Source organism: Ambystoma mexicanum, chromosome 11 (genome assembly GCF_040938575.1).
Source record: "Ambystoma mexicanum isolate Mex_15411 chromosome 11, UKY_AmexF1_1, whole genome shotgun sequence".
NCBI classification, from domain to species: domain Eukaryota; kingdom Metazoa; phylum Chordata; class Amphibia; order Caudata; family Ambystomatidae; genus Ambystoma; species Ambystoma mexicanum.
This window is the reverse complement of record NC_090934.1, coordinates 997,044,498-997,065,415: the sequence shown is the minus strand read 5'-3', so window position 1 is coordinate 997,065,415 and position 20,918 is coordinate 997,044,498. Positions and strand designations below refer to the sequence as shown.

Below are 20,918 nucleotides of genomic sequence, written 5' to 3'. Positions count from 1 at the left end.
CCGGAATAAAATAGTATGCAGAGCGAGCAGGCAGGGAATAATGCCACCGTCTGATAGGTGCATTGACGGCGACGGCGCGCTCTCGCCAGCACTGTAGGTAGCAGGCCTAGGGGCCGTCGGTGGAGCCCGAGAGACAGCACTTGGGCGATACGATGGCCGGCTGATCCCTTTCCAGCAGACTGCTCCCAGCGAGATGTCCTGACACTGAGGGCTCTTTTCTTCAGGGCTGAGCGCATATAGTCTTGACTACCACTGGGTCATCATGGGAACTCGGCAAGACGGATTCAGACCCTGTGACGCACTTTAGGCCTTCACTACATGGTATTGCTCTCTGAAGCTGCCTTCGAGGAGATGTTCCCTGCTCCTCTTGGAACTTACCTTCTGAGATCTTCTGCATTCTGGATCCACGGTCTTTTTTGGCTGTATCAACATGTACCAAAACGATCACAAACCTCACATCTTCACTTTAACCTTTCTTTTCTCTCCTTAAACCCCTGTTGTTTTATCTTGACCCTCTTTGCCATAGCCATTCACCCCTAACCCTTTTGCTGCTCCTTCCCAGACTAGATACCCCTGGCCTGGCCACAATACACCAAATTCCACATAAATACTGGCGCTCTGAGACCAGTACAGTGGCCATTTTGTACAGTAGATAAGCTAACTAACATGGATCTTTTAGCGACGGCAACGGGGACCCCTCTATACTTCTATAACACATAATCTCCCTCGTGAAACATTACTAACACTGATCCCCTTTCTTTCTGGGCTTGAGTCCTTCCTATAGGGACCTGCCCCGTCCACGCTCCATTAGTGGGTTAAGCAGGAGATCCATAGGGTGTGTCTGACAGAACTTCCCTGACCCATACCTGGGACCATCCACTGTATAGGGGGGGGGCTGAAATGGCCCCAGTGAGTTGCCCCACACGCTAGACGGCCTCTGGCAGGCCACCACTTCCCTTGCATATCCCACACCAGGGTACACACAATTAATTCCCTTTCCCTCTCTTACATACATGACACTACCCACACTATATGCATTCCATCTACTTGACAACTGACATGAACTATATATAAATAACCATAACTATGTATACTTATAATCAATAAGCACTTATAAATATACATGTAAACACACAACTAACAGTAACATAAAACGCATAGGCCCTCATTACGACCCTGGCGGAAAGTGACTGACCGGACCGCCACAGCGTAAATAGCGTTTCCGCCATTGCACGATGGAGCAAAGTGCGGCCCATTCCGACCCATCGGGCACGAGCACCACGCCATGGCGGAAGTGCAAAGTCCGCGATGGCGGAAATGACCCCAAAACAGCCCACACCGCCACCGTACGGCGCCCTAGGTGCAATACCGCCACCCATCATAGCGGACACCGCAGTGAGCGCCAACCGTAAAGTACGGTGACCGTAAATATATACGGAAACTGAAGTAAAAACATGGGCCCGGAACGGGAAACAACACGCCGTACACCTATAAAACCACAAAATACACACAACCACTAAAAACACCACCCTGAGACACATCCCAACCCGTCATCCACCCTAGTGAAACCAAGAAAAATGGGAAAAGTAGCGAAGAAAGCGTGCGACCGCAAGCGGCAGGTCCACTTCTCCCGTGAGGAACTCACCGTGCTTACCGAGACCCTCCAGGAGAATGCCGCCGCCGTCTTCTCCACGCAAATGACCAGGACGGCACTTGCGAACAAGAAGGCCATATGGGCCCTGGTGGCACAGCGGGTAAGTGCGGTGGGGACCGCACCCCGCAACCCACAGCAATGCAGGAAGCGGTGGGACGACCTGCGGATACGCGTCCGTAGCATACTTTCTGCCAACCGCAACATTGCCACAGCCACCGGGGGAGGATCGGAATCACCCATCAAGTTGACCCCCTGGGAAGAAATCTGTGCCTCCACCATTGGAATGGAGAGCATAGAGGGAGTCGGAGGGATGGAGAAAGGAGTGCAGACATCCGGAGAATCAGGTAGGTGTCCCAAATAAAACCATGCCAAATCCACAATGTCCAATCATGTGATTCACATGTGTCCACATAGCGCAACAGCAACACATGGCCAGGAGAACGTCCACACACATTGGCCTGATAGCGCACTTTAAAACTCACAATAAATACATAAATAAGTAAAAACCCCAAAAACACCCACTACACGTGCAGCAGGCACACCCTAACTGCAGGCTGCCAAACAACTGCACCCTCACTCCACACACAAATGAAAGCACCTCCAAGGCCCCGACCCAAATCACCCTCAGGTACCACCCCAATGCATGTGATACATTGCCATTCCAATTCCCACAGACCCATTAATAACGCTCGCCCTCCTTTACTCCACCACAGGGTCCGATCCAAACGACGAGCTCCAGGACACTCCTACCAGTACACCTGCAAAGAGGGCCAAGACCGACGGCCAAAGACCCTCCACCTCAGCTGCACGCATCAAGACACGGCAGCAGCACATATCAAGTGGCAGCACACAGGAGGGAACATCAACAGGCACCCCAGCAGCCAGCATGCCCACAACAGCACCACCACAGGTCCCCCCAATGGATGCCACAGAAGGTACTGCCTCTGGTGGCAGCAGCACCATAGGTGACACCCCATTAATGGCAGCATGCTCCGACACAGAAGACGGGGATGTCGAAGTCAGATCCATCCATGACCTGTCCCAATCCCCCTGTCTGTTCCATCCCGTACACCATGAGGATACCACGCAGGGGCACCCACAAGACGACGACTGGCCATCCCCCACAAGCCCTGTGGCAGGGCAACATGAGGCGAACAGCCCCTCTGTGACACCACCGCAAATGGCCATGGCACAGCAGAGGCAACAGTCCCTCGACCAGGTGATCGTGCAACAGCAGCAACTGGCCACGTTCCTCAAGGACCATGCTGATGAATGTGGGGGTACTAAGGCAGCCATAGAAACATCAACTGAGACGCTTAGGGCAGAAATGGAGAGAAGCACCGAGAGCCTGAGAGTACAAATGGAGAGAAGCACCGAGAGCCTGAGGGGGGAACTGCATGCGACGTCCAAAGACGTATGTGCTGAACTTGCCGCTGTGCGCCGTGTGCTCACTGAGCTCTCACAAACCCTTAGGGACATGCATGGACGTGAGCAGGCAGAGACATCATCCGTTGCAAGTTCCGTCCAGGGCAGCCCCCAACGTAGATCTGGGAGGAACCTGCGCTCCACAGGCAGGGGTGCCCCTGATACCCGGAGAGGGGGCTTGCAATAGCGTCTGCCCACTGACAATGAGCATCTTTGGACACTGGTGTTCGGGGGGGAGGTAGGAGGGTGGAGGGGGTGTGTTGGGCTCACTTGGGTGGCGGGTCGATAGGGTGTTCAACATGATATCACATATGCCATAAACAATGCACGATCAAACAATGAGATGTGTGGACAATGATCTTTGTGTACTAGGCCATCATAGGCGTACAGTCCATGTTGTGCATGTACCAGACACACACAGTGCCACGAGTCCCGTGTCCATGTATCAGCCACCAGGCGTGAGTGCTAGAAGCATGCATCTATGAGATGCTGATGAATTTCACGGCCCTCCTGTGCCTCGCAGACTCCTTGAGGTGCTGCCACATCCCCACCCTCATCATGACCATCTTCAGGTGCTTGCAGTTCTGCGTCAGGGGGCATGGGCACATTTCTACGTACGCACATGTTGTGGAGCATGACACATGCCATCACCATCTTTGCAACCTTCTCATGGCGGTACAGGAGTGCCCCGCCAGACCTGCTGAGGCACCGGAAACGGGTCTTCAGTAGGCCGAATGCCTGTTCAATGACTACACGGGTACGTGAGTGGGCATGGTTGTAGTCCTCCTCATGCTGGTCCCGTGGGTTCCGGACTGGTGTGAGGAGCCATCTCTTCAGTGGATATCCGGCATCACCTGTATGTGGACGATAAACGAATTATGTGGAATGCCATTGCTACGTACGCACCCCCCCCTTCCTGCCAGGTCATTGCCGCATCACATACCCCACATCATCATGCATGAAATGAGACTCACCGAGTAGCCAGGATCTGTTCCCTGCGTGTCGCTCCATGTAGCGTGGTATTGTAGAGTTCCTCAAGACCATAGAATCATGGGTTGATCCAGGGAATCGGGCACAACAATGTGTAATGATCCTGTTGGAGTCACACACCATTTGTACATTCAGTGAATGAAATTGTTTTCGGTTGCAGTACTGGGCCTCCATGGCATGTGGGACGACCAATTCCACATGGGTGCAGTTGATGGCACCAATGCAACCCGGTATGCCGCCAAGTGCATGGAATCCCACTTTTGTGTTGGTTATTTCCTGCTCCGAGCGTGGTAGAGAGATGTAGTCGTCTGCGTGCTGCAGGAGGGCATTGAGCACTTGCAATAGTGTCCGTGAGAACAGTGGCTGAGAAATGCCATGCAACTGTCCGACTGTGTGCTGGTAGGTGCCTGTGGCCAGGAAGTGGAGTACAGACACCACCTTCAGTAGGGGTGGGATGGCGGTTGGGCTATCTATCATGCTGACAAGGTCAGCCTGTGTCATGTCCACAATGGCGGCTATGGTGTCCCGGTCCAAACGGTAGAGGGTGTGGATCTGCTCATCAGTGAGGTTGAACGGATGTGCTCGGAGGCGTGGGATTGCGGGCTGCCTGCGTGGTGGTAGTGGCTGTGCTGGCAGCCCTTGCTGGCCCTGCCTTGCCCTCCTCCTCCTCCTGCGTCTCCTCCGTGCGGCCGGTTGTAGTTGGTGTTCGTCTTCTTCTTGGAGTTGGAGTACTTGCAGTGCTATCAGGTCCCCCAGGGCCAACATCGCGAGTCCTGCCGGTAGCATTTCGGAGTGGGTGTGGTTGTGGGAGGAGACTGGGTGTGCAATGTATGTGTTTTCAGGCTGTATGGCTTCCACCTGTGGTGATTCATTCCACCTGTGCAAGCTGCTCTCCCCTTTGGGCGAGCACGTCCCGCACACAACGCTGCAATTCGAGGAATGGCATCTTGCTATTACAATCATGTATTAGTACCCGATGGCCGTGTAACATTGGTTGATATGTTCATTCGGCTATGGTCCCATTGTTTCACATGCATTCTATGCAGTCGCGAACAGACTTGTGAAGGGTCAGTGGAACGTAGTACTCGAGTAACGGTGGACCCTCATGCATCACTGTACCGAGGTTCACCGACGGGCGGGGCCTCCCATTTGTGAGTGAAGGCAGTTGCCATTTTCACACACAGCCGCACTAGATGGATTAATTTGTGATTTCAAGCGGCCACAGATGCCTTTTCGACGTGATGTTGCAAATGAGGAATTCGAAGGGCGGCGCTTTCGGTCTTCAGCTAGCGGCGAGGAGATGCCCACAGGTCTGACTGCAAATATAACGTTCTATTGTTCAGTGTCCTTGGGACAGGGGCCATGGCGAGGATGCAATGATTGATATGAATAGTTTGGGATGCGCAATAGCGAAGTGGATGATGAGGCCGGACGTTCCCAAATACATGTTACTTCGCAGCGGTCAGGCGTCGCCATCATACTCGACTCCTGCGCCCTCACGCACCAACACGGACACAACTGGCCCTGCCTTGCCCTATCCAGCCTGCACGTCCCTGCGGCACACCTCAGGTACTATCCTTCGGTTTACACGCCATCCTGACTACCGTCACTCTGTGGACATGAACAGCATTACTGATCTCGGAGCCAGGAGACTTGCCTGGTCAATTCACCCGTAATTTCTGTCACTCACACTTGTCCATATTGATGCTGAGCCTTATGGTCGCTTTCAGACCACATCTGAATTGTGTCGCGCCAAATAGCTACTCACCGGTGATCAGGCCGGTGCCTCTTGCCGCGCCTAGCCAGTTATATGCTAGTTCATATAGTTCATTTGTTGTTTGCACTACCTCTGCACGCTGTGAAATATGACTCTACCACGATATGTTATGATCTTTTCAGCATCAAAGTAAATACGGTAACCTGTCCCATCAATATATCCGGCTCAGGCCAACGTCACGGCATTGTCAGACCCTCTTCTTAGAGCAGGAGCTTTGGCTGCTCCCTCTCCCCTTTTGCACCCTAGCTACAACCTCGCATTTAGCCTTTGCCTACTGTGTTTGCTTCATTTGAACTGCCCTTTTGCACCTAGCAATAATTTCGATTTTAGCCTGTGCCTACCTGTGTTTGCTTCATTTGAACTGCCCTAACTACAACTTCGCATTTAGCCTGTGCCTACCTGTGTTTGCTTCATTTGAACTGCCCTTTTGCACCTAGCAACAATTTCGATTTTAGCTTGTGCCTACCTGTGTTTGCTTCATTTGAACTGCCCTTTTGCACCTAGCAACAATTTCGATTTTAGCCTGTGCCTACCTGTGTTTGCTTCATTTGAACTGCCCTAGCTACAACTTCGCATTTAGCCTGTGCCTACCTGTGTTTGCTTCATTTGAACTGCCCTTTTGCACCTAGCAACAATTTCGATTTTAGCTTGTGCCTACCTGTGTTTGCTTCATTTGAACTGCCCTTTTGCACCTAGCAACAATTTCGATTTTAGCCTGTGCCTACCTGTGTTTGCTTCATTTGAACTGCCCTAGCTACAACTTCGCATTTAGCCTGTGCCTACCTATGTTGGCTTTATTTGAACTGCCCTTTTGCACCCTAGCTACAATTTCGATTTTAGCCTGTGCCATCTGTAGCGGTATTACTGAAACTGCCCTTTCTGCACTATAACAGCAACTTCAATCTATAACCTCGGCTGTGCTTTAATTAAAATTGCCCGTCTCCGCACCACACCAGCTAGTTCAAATCTTGCCCCTGCCTATCCTACTGCGCCAACAACCAAACTACCCACGCTCTCCTCAATTCCAATTATGATCCATTGGCTCATACTCACCATGTTCCCTTTCTGTATCTTAAACAATAACACTCCATGTAGCAATAACAGCTACATACCATACAACAATGGACTAGCCAAACTAGGCTGCCCTAGGCACCACCCCATCCCCTGCCCCACACCCTTCCTCCCCTCCCTTCCACCTTTCTCACACACCCCCCACCAACAACTCTTCGCTAAAAGTAAGGCCACACCAGCCAACATCCTACCTAACAGTACCAACTCAACAAATGCCAACCATACTGCCTCCAACCTTCTCCTTCCCAACCTATTAGATCACTGTCCCACAACTTACCCCACCTTCCAAGACCGCAATAATAGACTTGGCGTTAGACTCCCCACCACTTCTAGCAAACTGCCTACCAAACCTATGACTAAAACTTCAACCACTAAGGATAGTGCCATGACCACTAACGCAACTGCTCTAAAAGGTGCACTACTCAATGTTAGATCTCTAGTAGCCCACCCCACCGAAATTGCTGACATTATCCTCTCAGGAGACCTCGACTTCCTTGCCACTACAGAAACTTGGTTACATGAAGCAGCAGGACCCTACCTCACTCTGGCCCTCCCCGACAACTACTCCATCCTCAGAGCAGACAGACCTAATGCTCGCGGAGGAGGTGTAGCTATCATTTTCAAATCCTCACTCGACTTCAGACACATCACCTCCCCCCCGCTAAAGTCCTGCGAGCACCTCACCTACAAAGTACAAACTACCCCCAAGAGCACCATTACTGTGCAACTAATATATAGACCCCCAGGCCCCACAGGATCCTTTGAGGAAGACATTACCACTCTCATAGCAGAGAACACCAAACCCCACTCCCAAAATATCATTTTAGGAGACTTCAACTTAGGATTTAATGACCCTAACGACTCTCCAGCTGCCTCCCTGGCCAACGCCTTATCCGAGCACGACTTCACTCAAGTCGTTACACTACCCACCCACCAGAAAGGTAGAACCATAGATTGGATTGCAGCCCACAACTGTAATATCACCTGCAAAGCCCCACAACCACTCGCATGGACTGACCACTCCCTCATATCATTTGAAATCAACCTAAATAATCCCAACCCCAAACAGAGCCCCTGTGCACCAGCCTGCCTGTCTAGAAACAAGCGCAATATCTCAGCAGAGACCCTCACACCTCTGATCCTCCCTTCGCTAAACACACTGCCTGCCACTGCCGACCTGAACCTTCTAGTCAACACCTACAATGATGCCCTCACCAGCGCCATTGATACTGTCGCTCCCCTAAAGGAACGTAAAGGTAAACCCATAGCCCACTTGAACCCTTGGTTCACACCAGAACTCAAATCCATAAGAAAAAAGAAAGCCAAGATGGAAGCCTTATGGAAATCCAACCCCACTGCAGAAAACAAATCTAATCTCAAAACCATCTCTTCCTTCTATAAGAAAGAGATAATCCGCACTAAAAAGGAAACCTACAATACTAGAATAAATAATGCCCAATCGTCGGTTAAAGAACTCTTCACCATCCTGAAGGAACTAGAAAACCCTAACCCTCCTACCGATACCTGCGTGAAGGACAAGCCTTGGTGCACCAGTATCCAAAATGCCCTCGCCAATAAAATTACTGGTCTCCAAAACAAAATTGAAACCAAAAGACAACAACTCGCCAACAGCAATGCCCTCATTCCTAGCGCACCCACCCCGACCCATAACACCTCTGGCTTCACTTTCAAACCGGTTACTATTCCTGAAATCCAAAAAATCATAGCATCCCTCAAACCTTCTAATTGTAAAGGGGACAGCTGCCCCGCCCAGATCATCAAAGATGCTGCACGAGACCTAGCCCCCTTCATCTCCAAACTAATAAACCTTTCATTCTCAACCAATTCTGTACCTAACAACCTGAAACAGTCCTGGGTTCTGCCCCTCTTAAAAAAACAATCTCTCGACCCGGCCATACCCACCAATTACAGACCCATCACTACGGTCCCTTTCCTGCTAAAAATCCTCGACAGAGTCGCCTACCTGCAAATCCAAGATTACCTGGAGACCAATCAACTGTTAGGCCTGCGTCAATCTGGCTTTCGTCCTCAACACGGAACAGAAACAGCCCTCGTTGACCTCAAAAGCCAGATTGATGGCATCAAGGACAACAACAAAGCAGCCATCCTACTCCTCCTAGACCTCTCAGCAGCCTTTGACCTGGTTGACCACAAAATACTCTGTAACCACCTTTCATCTGCTGCCCACTTCTCACACTCTGCTGTCACTTGGATACAATCTTTCCTAGCCAACAGAACCATGAGGGTTTTTTCATCTTTGGCTGCAGCAGACCCCATCCCCATCACATGCGGTGTCCCACAAGGGTCCTGCGTCTCCCCTACCCTCTACAATATCTTTACCAAACCCCTCTTTGACAAATTGGACCATCTGGGTGTCACCTACACTAACTACGCGGATGACACCCAGATACTCCTCACCATCACTGGCAACTACAACACTGACGCCACCAGGATCAACGAAATCTTCGCCATCATTCAGGCATGGATGGCCATACACGGCCTCTGCCTGAATGATGAGAAGACCGAGCTCCTCTTGGTCGGCTCCCCCAATAACCTACAGAAACTCAGCCCTGACTACTCCAAATTCATCATAGATGGCAACATCATTCCAGTTGTAAACCATGTGAAAACCCTAGGCTTCTACCTAGACGCCAATACCAACCTCTCCAAACAAGTTAATATGACCGCCTCAGCTACCGCCTACACGGGGAAATTAATTAGGACTTGTAAACCCTTTCTATCTACAAACAGCTGCCTCATTCTGGCGAGGGCCCTCATACAATCTAAGCTCGATTATTGCAACAGCCTCTACCTTGGTGCCAACAAAGCTATAATCAAGAAACTTCAGATCCTCCAGAATAATGCGCCGAGAGCAGCTCTAAACATTCCCAGGAGAGAGCACATCTCACACATAAGACTAGCTTGTAAATGGTTATCTATCCAACAAAAAATCGACTTGAAAACCCTCTGCCTCACCTATAAAGCCCTAAATCACCTTGCCCCCCAGTACCTCACCAACAAATTCTCCCTCAAGCCTAACACAAGACTCACCAGATCATCCAATACTCTCTGCCTCACCGTGCCCAGATTCTCCGCCAAAAGAGCGGGGGGCTCAAGCTTTAGTGTCCTTGCCCCTCAACTCTGGAACACCTTGCCACTGAGTATTAAATTGACCAAATCCTTCCAACTGTTCAGAAGATCAGTCATTAGCTGGCTTCTAGAGAAGGAAATCCCCAGATAAATTAAGCTCAGTCCCACTTGCGTTTACTGTACATACCTTGAATAGATGATTGTCTTAGACCTGCACCAACTGTATATATTGTACATACCTTGAAATGCTCCTACTGCCTGCCTGTATACTCTATATTTGGCATCTTAACGCCACAATTGTATAACTGATTATTTACTGTAATTATGTAACCTATCCTTAAGCGCCCATTTACCCCTGGGTCTGGAGCGCTATACTAAATAAAACAAACAAACAAACAAACAAACAACACTGGAATTACGGGCTGGGGCACAGTGGATTTTGCAGCTGCATAACGCACAGACTCAATGGAATTCTCACATGTTATGTGAGTATGGAAACAGGCGTTATCATTACGGGATGAGGGAATGATGAATGGATGCATGGACAGATGATTTGATACGGTGTTTGCCATGTACAGGGCTTCTTGGAATCTGTCCGCCTCCCCTGCGCTATGTGATGCAGGGCTGCCATAGTGGGACCATCGTCTATCTGGCCTTGTTGAGCCCTCCCTGTCTCGACGCGCCTTCAGACACTTGTGTCCATGCACGTTACCAATCCCATCTGATGGATTCTGTTTTCACAGACGCATGCACAGGTACACTCGTTTGTGATGGTGTTTTCTTCTCGATATGGATAGTCATGAGTCGCAAGTGGTTTTGGGGTGGTGATGATCCTTTGGAGTGGGCTAGCATGCATATGGCTGTGGATCTAGTGTGATCATTGAAGTGAGTTGTTCGAATGTAGTTCTGATGGCCATTCTATTCTTTTTCTTTTCTTTTGGTTGACAGGTATCTCCTCCCCTTTTGCCACTGCCATCTGTATGCCACTCCTGCAGATGGGTTTTACTCCCGACACCTGCTGCTTCGTGTTAATCAGTGGAGCAGCATTACGATCTTATGGGACGATCGCCAATGGGCCACATGCCCTTACGCAGTACTAGTGGCTCGGAGCAACATTTCGGCCTTTCAGCTGGACTAGTGCCTCCCTATTGGGACGGCCCTGCGGTTCTAGGCGCTTCCATGTTGCCTTTTCGTACGAGAATGTAGCCCCTGTGTACCATGAAGGAACAGGGCGTCACACAAGAAGTAGCTGGTCATTTATTGCGGATGCAGCCCACAATGGTGAAATGTGTTTTGGAGTTCATGGCCTAATGGCTGTATGGGCTTGGTGAATTTGTTGTGCATTAAATTTCTATTCTGATATGGGCCGTGTAGCGTTCTTCTTTGCAAATGATGTGGCATATTCCTATTTGGGGAGCGATGTATTGTGAGGAGATCTGCATTGGGTTCCAGCTTCGGAGTATAGTTGCGTGGTACTGTGCTGGGCGCGTTTGCCTACGAAGCCCAGTGAGGTCAGGGGTGAGGGCTGCCAATATGACTGTTTGAATGATGTCATGCTCAGGGGCGGGGGATTAGGTTTTGTGTAACAGATGCCGGTCAGCCAGGTGGATTGGTGGAATGATGTGATTATCGGAATATTGCTGGTCACAGGTGCCTGTGTTTGCGTGCGTTTCTTGGTGGGAGACTGAGGTCATGTCCATTGGTATAGCTTCTGTATTCGTGCCATCTGTGCCCTGCAGCTCCCATTCGCCCCTCTTGTGATTCTTTTGTTCGTTGGCATGCATGGGTGACTTGTACATTTCACTGGTTGCATTGTGACTTCGTTGCACCTACGGGGAGTTGTACTATGTGGCCAGGGAGCGGTGTACAGGCACTCAGTGGGGCCGTTTACGGTTGATTCGCGATGCCGTACTTCTCACCATGGCGCATTGGTACTTTCCGCCGTGCTTGATGGCGTTAAGTACATGTCCGCTAGGGTCGGAATTCGCGTACCGTTGCGCCATGGTGCTAATTACGGTTTGGCATGGCGCGCGCGCGCGTACTTGGTGCAGTTAGCGTTGGCGTTCACTACGGTGTCGCTAATGGCATCGTACTTTACGGTGACGGGTCATAATCGCACCGAGCGCTATTCGATGGCGGTATTGCATTTCTGCCATCGTTTTTCGATTTCCGCCAGGGTCGTAATGAGGGCCATAGTGTTTTACATAGGGGTGACTGCTGCAGTCAGCCACCGCTTTCCAGTACTTTCAGGTGCTGTCTGTCTCTTGATGGCTGGGTTCATCTGCCTCATGATTCTAAACAGGCTTGGTCCCCCTCAGTCTATTCTTCTGGGTGACTCTGTCCACCATGTGGGGCTCCCCAAAACTCACTGTGCATGCCCAACCCACACACAAGCTTTAGGTGGCCACCATGCCGGGGTGGTGGCCAGCCATACTCACTGCTGCTCCCGTGGCACGTTCCCACCTTCTTGGGCAGCCCCATGCCCTGGGGAGCTACACGCGATCACTGCAGCGGCCCATGGCCCTTTTTTGTCTTGTTCGGTAGCTTTGTGCCCTGGGGGGCTGCCCAAAATCAATGACGTGGCCCCTCAGTCCTTCTTTCATCTTCGTGGCGAACCCCATTCCCAAAGGGGCCTGGTTTGGGCCGACCCACTTATGTGGCCTGGACCAGGTGACTCCTCAGTCTTTGCCCTTTCTGTCACGTGCACGCGGTGCAGGCCTTTATTGATGAGTCCAACCGGTCTGGCACTCGGGCGAGCCGACAAGCATTACACCATATGGTTACCCGGGCTGTTCTGGGAGCACAACGTGGGCCCAGAGTAATGATCAGGCCGTGGGGGCTTGTGCAAGGTCACAGCCCCCCAGAGAGGGAACAGTTCCTCTTTTCTCCCCATTTTTTATTTTCTTTTCTTCTCTCTTTCCTTCTCCAACTGTTTCCTAGTGGCTTTCTTGAGACCCTTCTCCCCTGCCCAGCCCACTTGTAGGGCAGGAGGGCTCTGTTCTTTATTGTTATGTGTTTTTCTTATGTTCCTGCAACATTCTATCCGGCCCCAGGATGGGCTGCATGGATTAGTCCAGGTAAGACCACTAACATTACAGTCACACTACCTAAACAACACAAAATAAAGTATACTCTTCCTACACCTGCTATCATCATCTGTCAATCACTGCTAAGTAGGGAATGCGTACTTTCTTCAAAATCACAACTCTAGTTTGGATCTAACTATCTCTCAACTAATTGTCTTGTTGCTCATAATTAGGTTTATTCATCATTCTTTGGCATTGGCAACTTATGCTTTACCCATTAAATACAAAGATGCATAATCTTATAGACCAATGATATACACCAATCGACATTGCGCAAGATGTCTTATTTGAACAGCGCCGGATATGTACAATATGTGTAATATGGCATAGTCAGGTAGTGTTGTCCAAGACCTTCACAACATTACTGTTTAAACCCAATGGAACGAGTGACCAATACACAGATGAACTGTGATATTTAAAGTAAGTTAAAAAAATATATATAATCAAGTCTCGCCAAACAATAGTGTGCTGCATTCTTTTGTAAGTATTGGAAGGCTGGAATCCCTCCAGAGCAGAAATGCTGTTCTAAAGGGTTAAATCATAATGGCCCTCCTTCCGTCATTCACTCTATTCATTAACTGTATAACTGGAAGGCATGTACTGGTACTAATATCTTCATTACCACTGGGTGTGGGTGAAAATCCCACTGTCGAAATGGAATTGGCAAAATTCATCAACAATTACTTTCCGCTGGCAGGGAGATGATTTTTCACCTTTTCTGCTGACTTTTGGTCATTTTGTTTTTCACAACAACAAAACAATTTTTTTTTGTGTGGTCCAAAACACGGCAAAAACGAAATTTCAGGGAAAACCGAAATTTAAAGAAGCCAAGCACCCATTTCCCACCCAAAATTTCGTTTTTACCAATTTCGTACTTGAAAAGGCCCCAATGGTCTACCGCCGCTCTGTGGGTGAAATTGACATTTTGAGTTAAATGTGCTAGAAATCTGCCAATTTTCCCGGGGAACAGAATTAGCCATTTTCGCCCACCTTTAATTACCATCCAATTCCTAATTAATATTGTATATCAAAAGAAAGAAAGATATGATGAATTTCAAAGGGTTGGGAAAAAAATGAAATTTCAGAATCCGTACAGAAGATGGTAAACAGCAGTTGGTCCCCCTCTCCCCTTACATCCCCCTATTTTCTCCTCCTCCGCAAAAACCAACGTTCACTTTTATGACTGTTCCACTCTTGGACTAGGCCTCTGAATTAAGGTTGGCTTGCTAGTTCCAGGAGTACCATCCCGTAAATATCTGCAGTAATTCCATTGGATGCAGCAGATGTATTAAGCCGACATCCCTACCAGGATTGCCCGTACACGTTCTCGAGTCCCTCACACGCTCAACACTACTCAATATTTAATATACAGCTTTCCAAAACTTCCTTGGAACCAATTTCCTTATGCAATCTCAACACATAGATCTATTCTCTAACTGTCTGCAGGGTTCCCAGTCATTTTGCCAATGAATTTACCACGAAGTAATTCCTTCCAATGTTATCATCCATTCTTTTTTTATTTGGGGGTTCTCCCATTCCCCATTCTCCAAACCCCTTCTTAGCCCTTACCCCACAATTCCCTAAAATATTTTAATGAAAATTTGAAGTAATTACTTTGTGGTCAATTACCACGAAGTAATTACTGTCGATACATGCATGCAATACCTTTCTTCAGAAGACAATCCATTTAAGATGGGGAGACACACGTGCATCCTTACATAAAGCACTTCCCTTTGCCCATTTGCCCAGACTACATTGTTCTCACCCCACTCGCCCTCTTGCATTCCTCGTTTTGCTCAACATTATTCAAGCAGATTAAAGTCTGGAACACCCGGGTGGGGTCACAATACGTCAGAGATAAGGATCAAGCGCTCTGAAACTACTACGGTGGTGATTTGGCACAGTATAAAAGCACAGTAACGTAACATAACACCCTGGTGCCTGCCCCTGAATTTCTTAATTTCCCCTTAAGGGACAAGTATGTAGCCCTGCCTAGCCCGGCGCAGAGTGGGCCACGGGCTACAATAATGTATGGAGCCCTATTAACATTGAATATGCATTTTCGAACTTAACAAAGTAATTAATTCAACGTATTCCGATTCTTTTTTTTCTGAATTCTTGTAGATTTGACAAAGTAAAGATGTTTTGCACAAGTATTTTGAGGATTAAATCATCTTTTGTTGTGAATAAGCTACAAAGGATTTTTAACGGCAGAACCCCTAGTGTACTTCCTGCACCTGCAGTGTAAATTGAATGAAATGACTAGGTTTACATGGTTACCTGCCTTTACAGTTGTATCATAACATAACACAAGCTAACATAACACATTCTGATCAAGCAGGCTCTGCTCTCATCTATTTAGCTGCTTTGATTTAGGATTTTGCCCCCCCCCCCCCCAAGTTGTGCACCTAATCCTCCTCTATCTTGAATGTACTTGGAGTCTACCTTCTCCATTCTGGGTTGTATTTTGTGTGATGTTTTGTTTGTTTCTGGCTTATGTTTTTGTTTTAGGGATGCTTACATCTTAGAGAGTGTTGCTGTTGATGTTGGGTATACCAGCCCCACTCATCTAGTCATGTAATTATGCTAGTGGAAGGAGAGGTTATAACTATGCATTTGTCAGTCTTTTCTCTCAGCAATGAGGACTGGTCTGAAATGTTCTCAGTGCCCATAGGTTGTATATGGAGTGTGTCAGTGATGCGTGTGACAGGGTGTCACTGGCTGTGCTAGTCATTAGCTGCTCATAATGGATTTGGCTTGGGCTTTGTGATGTTTGTTATGCAAAAACGCAATAGAAAATGCTAAACAAACAAGCATTGGCAATGCCAACAGTTTTATGTAGGCATGTGAAAGGCATTTGCCAGGCACTGCAGTAGTTGTATTAACTGCCCGTCGATGGTAGCAGCTGCAAAATAGTGTGAATACCTGGGCAAATAATAGCAGTGCCTGGCAAGGGCCTAATACTTACACAAGACAAACTGTTCACTTTGCCAATGCTTGTTTTTAAAGGGACTTTATTTAAGGACACGCCTCAAGTGGCCGAATGCAGACCTGGTTGCAACATTTTTATTGCACCAGTAGCATGTTTAAAGCTCCAATTAAGTCATTGAATGGCTGCTATGAAAAAACACTGTCAGGCACTTCCAGCAGAACGTTTGATGGCAAGGATTGATACAGCTAGCTCTAAGAGATCCCAGGAGGATGCGTTTTGTGTGGGGACAGGCAGAAAGTGGCTGGGCATGGCCATGGGGAGTCAATGGGTGGTTAAATAATCAAACACTTTGTGTACCTTCTCATATGCCATTTCTCCCTAGCTGTAATCTAATGAAATAGTTTTGCTTATAGGTGGCGCCTTAAGGGCCACCTAATAGCCAAAACTAAAAAGAAGTCAAGAAACGTTGTGTTTCAAAGTTCTTGATATTATCACAGTAGACATATACAAGTCTCACAGGGAGTGGATGTAGACAGCCCAGACGTCCTATGTTGCTTTGAACAAAATATACCAAAGGCCACGGACACACTACCCATAGAACATTGACAACACATGAGCATGCAAGTCACCCGTGATGGGACCAGTGAGAAGTCAGAGTTGGCATTTCTAGAATGGGTGATTTGTAGAAAAACAATCTCTACCGCCATACCTATGTACAGTCCACTCCTTATTCCCACCCACACAGGATGCTGCCTCTTGGTGTATTCCTTAAAAAGCACCATGCCCTGCCCTCGCCTGGTGCTTTTTAGTGTGACACAAGGCCATCGTCAATCTCCAGCCACTCAGCATGAAACTCCATGTACTCTCAACTGCTGACCATGTATGCCCCCCTCGTGGGCCAGAGGACTGCAACCCATTGCTCCCCATATGTCTTGGACTACGAATCTCCTGTTCCCTTAACATTGACTTTGCTGGCTAAGAATGATGGGAGTTGTAGTCCAAAACATCTAGAGGGCCAAAGATTGCAGACACCTGTCTTAGGCTGAGGCTGCGGACCCCCATGACATCATTGGCTTTCATCTAAAGGCTGCTGAACCTCATGATGTTGGAGGAGTTCAACTGTAGGCTGCTGACCCTCACAATACCCGAGGTTTCGATCTGTAGAACCTCTGCATGCCCCCAGCCTGCTTCCAATCAGTATGCCCGTAGGGTGCTGTCCATCATTACGCACCTTGCCCTACACTAGATTCTCGCCCCGCCGTGTAATGCAGTGCTTTAGGTAGCTTCTCCTTAGTATGTTTAACTTGTTGCTCCCATAAGTTGATGTTCTCAGTTTTTCCCCCTCCCAGAGTTGCCGGACCCTCAGTACAACCCTGAACTCAGCCAAGAGGCTTAATTAACCCCTCTGTATCACACGTCCCGTGCTTAATTTGTAAAAAAAGAAGTGCCAGGACCCAAATATTTTCTAGCCCTCCCATGGCACTGCGGGTGGGCAGTTCCCCACCACTGCTGCCGTGAACCGTAGCTGCTCCCCACAGTGTTGACTTATTTGGGGTTACAATAGAACTTGCACCTACTAATTGTGGTTGACGGATGCACTGGCTATCACCGCTTCATAATTAAAGTGAGTCTGAGACAATACGTGCCAGGGCTAAAAAATAAGTGCCAGGGCTCTGCCCTGGAAAACACCCCCACAAACGAAGTACTGCATGTCCCTCCAGTTAGGATACTCCTCCATGGTAGCTCCATCGGGCTACGGCCTCCGTCATGCACACCCACTGCCGCTACAATACCCTAATAGTGCCTTCCCAGACTAATTTTCCACACCATCTTGTGTACAAGCTACTGTCTGAGTATTCTCCCTCCCAAGCCAAGGTCCCCAGTGAAGGCCCTCCATCAGCACTCACTCAGTCTTCTGAACCAAATGGTGGCCCATCAGCATGCCCAAATCACATGCAGTAGCCACCCAGCCTGCCCCATGCCACCATGGTAGGTCGCCTTGCTGCACCACACCACAAGGCATACTCGCACGTGCCCAGATTGATGCACACCCGGGCACCATCTCCCCATGATGCCGGCTCTCGATATGGCAGCACAAGAGGCGGTCCACTACATGCTCACACTGCTGTGGCCCCAGTACACCCGCAATACTGGGGTTCCTCGATCTAACCCCCAGGCTTAGACCCCAACATATGCTCATCCAGTCTATGGAACGTTATGCCCTCGGCTACATCTCCTCAGTATGCCCACACATGATGTGGCCCCTTATTGTGCTGCTCGTTCTCCCGACTACGTATCCCACCTGGGCCCCCCAGTTTGCCTCTCTGGCCACATGACTCCTTGCCCTCATACTGAACCTCTTTGCTTTAAACCTCCTTCTGAACATCTGGCCGTCCGCACCTGGCCCCCACGCACCCCCGCATCAAGGTTTCCTCTCTCTTGCCCCCTCCCCGTGTTGGATCCCTGGTTTGCAACCCCTCCCCTCCCGCGGGCCCATGCCCACGTAACGCGCGCTTCTCCCCCTTCAGGCTACAAACCCAGGCTCTGCCCCAAGCAATGACCCCGTAGCCCCGCCCGGTGACCCTTGCGCACAGGCCAGCAGCCCCTTCCCCGCGTACCTGCTTCTCCAGGGGCTCCTTCACGCACTGCGGGCCCTTGGCCGGCCCCCCGCGCTCGCAGACGCTGCCCTCCAGCAGGTAGAGGCCCGAGGGCCGGGTGCTCGAGTCCGTCTCGTAGTAGAAGAGCATGTTCTGCAGGAGCGAGAACCACTTGCTGTGCCATTTGGTGTTGTCCGAGCTCCGCTTGCTCAGGAAGCCCCTGCGGCTGCCGTCCTTCTTGGCCAGCAGCCCCAGGTAGGTGACATGGGCGTCATTCAACCGGACCCCCTTCTGCATGGTGGCCCCGTGAGCTGCCGCAACTCACATGGCGTGTCAGCGGCACCCGCCGAGCTTGGTCTGCGCCCGAGTCACCATCCTGCCGAAATCCGCACCCTCCATAAATTCCGCATGCTCCCGCAAGCAGGCTCTTCCGCAGCTCACACGGCCCGTCAGCTCAGCCGCCGAATCACCTGCGCCCCCCCAGAGGCAGCATCTACCGGTGTCAGCATGGTCCTGCAACGTGCATCTTTGGGGGAAATCAGCATCTACCTGCCATCACACTCCCACTGAAATCAGCATCCTGTCCGTAATTAGCAGCTCCCTAAAACCTGCACCCATCCGCAAGCAGCCTCCTCGAGATGCGCACCCTCCAGGGGCCAGCTTCCCTGCGGAAACACAATCCCGGCCCCAGAGCAGGCATCCTGGCGAGCGGACAATCCCCCCAAAATCAGCGTGCAACCCAACTCAGCATCCTTCCGAGCTCAGCATCCTCCGGGCGTTAGCACCCAACTCCAGGGACAGCAGCAGCGGCAGCGGGAGAGCACTGTAGAGAGCCCCTCCCGGGGCCCCATCACACCTGCACACAACCTAAAGGGAGGATGGGGGCGGGGGGTATCCTCTCTCCCGCAGACCCCCTGCGTGGGCACTTCTCTGCCCTGCAGACCCCCCCCGAATCAGGCCTACGTGCTGATCTTCGACTGCCCGCAGTCCCCCGATCCAGGGGAAACGATATATCACTCCCGCAGACCAGTGGGGTGGGTCCTGCTCGCTGCCTTTCCCGCAGATCGCCCCCCCGCCCCTCCACCCCCCTGTCATCCAGTACAGCAAGCGGTGTCTTGCTGCAGCCCGCCTCCCCCTCCCGAAGAGCTGTGCTGGTCTCCCCTGCTGCAGATCTCCCCCTTCGAGGAGCTCTCTGGGTGTCTCGCGCTAAAGATCTCGGCGTCTCCAGAATCTTAGCGTCCTCAGAACCAGCGCTCCGTTGCAGGTCGCTCTTGCAGTTTTTTGCTGCAGCGCCCCCTCTCCCGACGCCTCTGTCTTGAGGCGTCTCTTGCGCGGATCCCCCCTCCCCGGAGGTCTGCCGGGGCGTCCCTTGCTGCAGACCTCCTACCCTCGCTAAGCTCTCTCTTGGGACCCTTTGCTGCAGCTCTCGCTGAAGCTCTGCCGGAGTCCCTCGGCACTGTCTCTTGCCGCGGTCCTCTCTTCGGCGAAGCTGCGTTGGTTGGAGCCTTGACGACGAGTCACACGGCCCCAGCTCCTATCAAGTAGGAGCGCCTCTCCTATCTACACCACAACACCCGTACTACTGTTGCTTGTCCCTTCTTCGCGATTGTTCCATGGAAGGGGTGACTTGCTCAGGGGCACACGTGTCGTTGGTGAGTGGGAACTCATTACTCGCCCGCCGTGTTCCTCAGCTGCCAGGTGTGCCTTATACCGGCAGAAGCAGGGGCCCTCTGAGAAGGTCCCGATCCACACTTCAGGTCAGTCAGTGACGTGGTGAACGGCCAAATATAAAAATAATCCTGCCATTTCATATCGCCCAGACGTCTTACTAGAGCTCTACGGGACAGAATCCATTTCCTCTTGGCGTCCCAAGATGGATGCTGGATTATTGCTGGGCGACAGTCATTTTTTTTTCTGTAAGCACCAGGCTGAGCGAGAGTGCTCGAAGTTCAGTATTAGTGCAGCTTTAATGAAGGGCAAGGCATCTTCGGGGCCCCGTGCACGATGAGCACCGACCTGTGATGTTCTCTGAATCCGAGTAACAACAAGCAGCCAAGTAAGGGAGGCAGCCTCGCCCTTCCCGGTCTATAGGGTGCCTGCTGCAGCACAGTTCTATAGGATTTACAGGGAGCTGTGATCAGTTAGCATCACAGCAGCAGTCACTCGACTCACTGAGCTACCTTTGCAGCTTTCTGTTCTAGGGCTGATCACTTAACTGGATGTGGCTCGCTGGTACTTCTCAAAACCACTGCATTACCATTGGGGCAGGTCACGT

General features: G+C 50.4%; 1 protein-coding gene across 1 annotated transcript in view; it reads right to left on the bottom strand.

Moving 5' to 3' along the window:
• Positions 1–20,364, bottom strand: part of RASGRF1 (Ras protein specific guanine nucleotide releasing factor 1) — a 670,043-nt gene extending 649,679 nt beyond the window's left edge. Inside the window, exon 1 of the mRNA XM_069624182.1 lies at positions 18,665–20,364. Coding sequence (XP_069480283.1) covers positions 18,665–18,940 — 276 coding nt within the window. The 5' untranslated portion in view covers positions 18,941–20,364. The remainder of the gene's footprint in view (positions 1–18,664) is intronic.
• Positions 20,365–20,918: the final 554 nt, after the last annotated feature.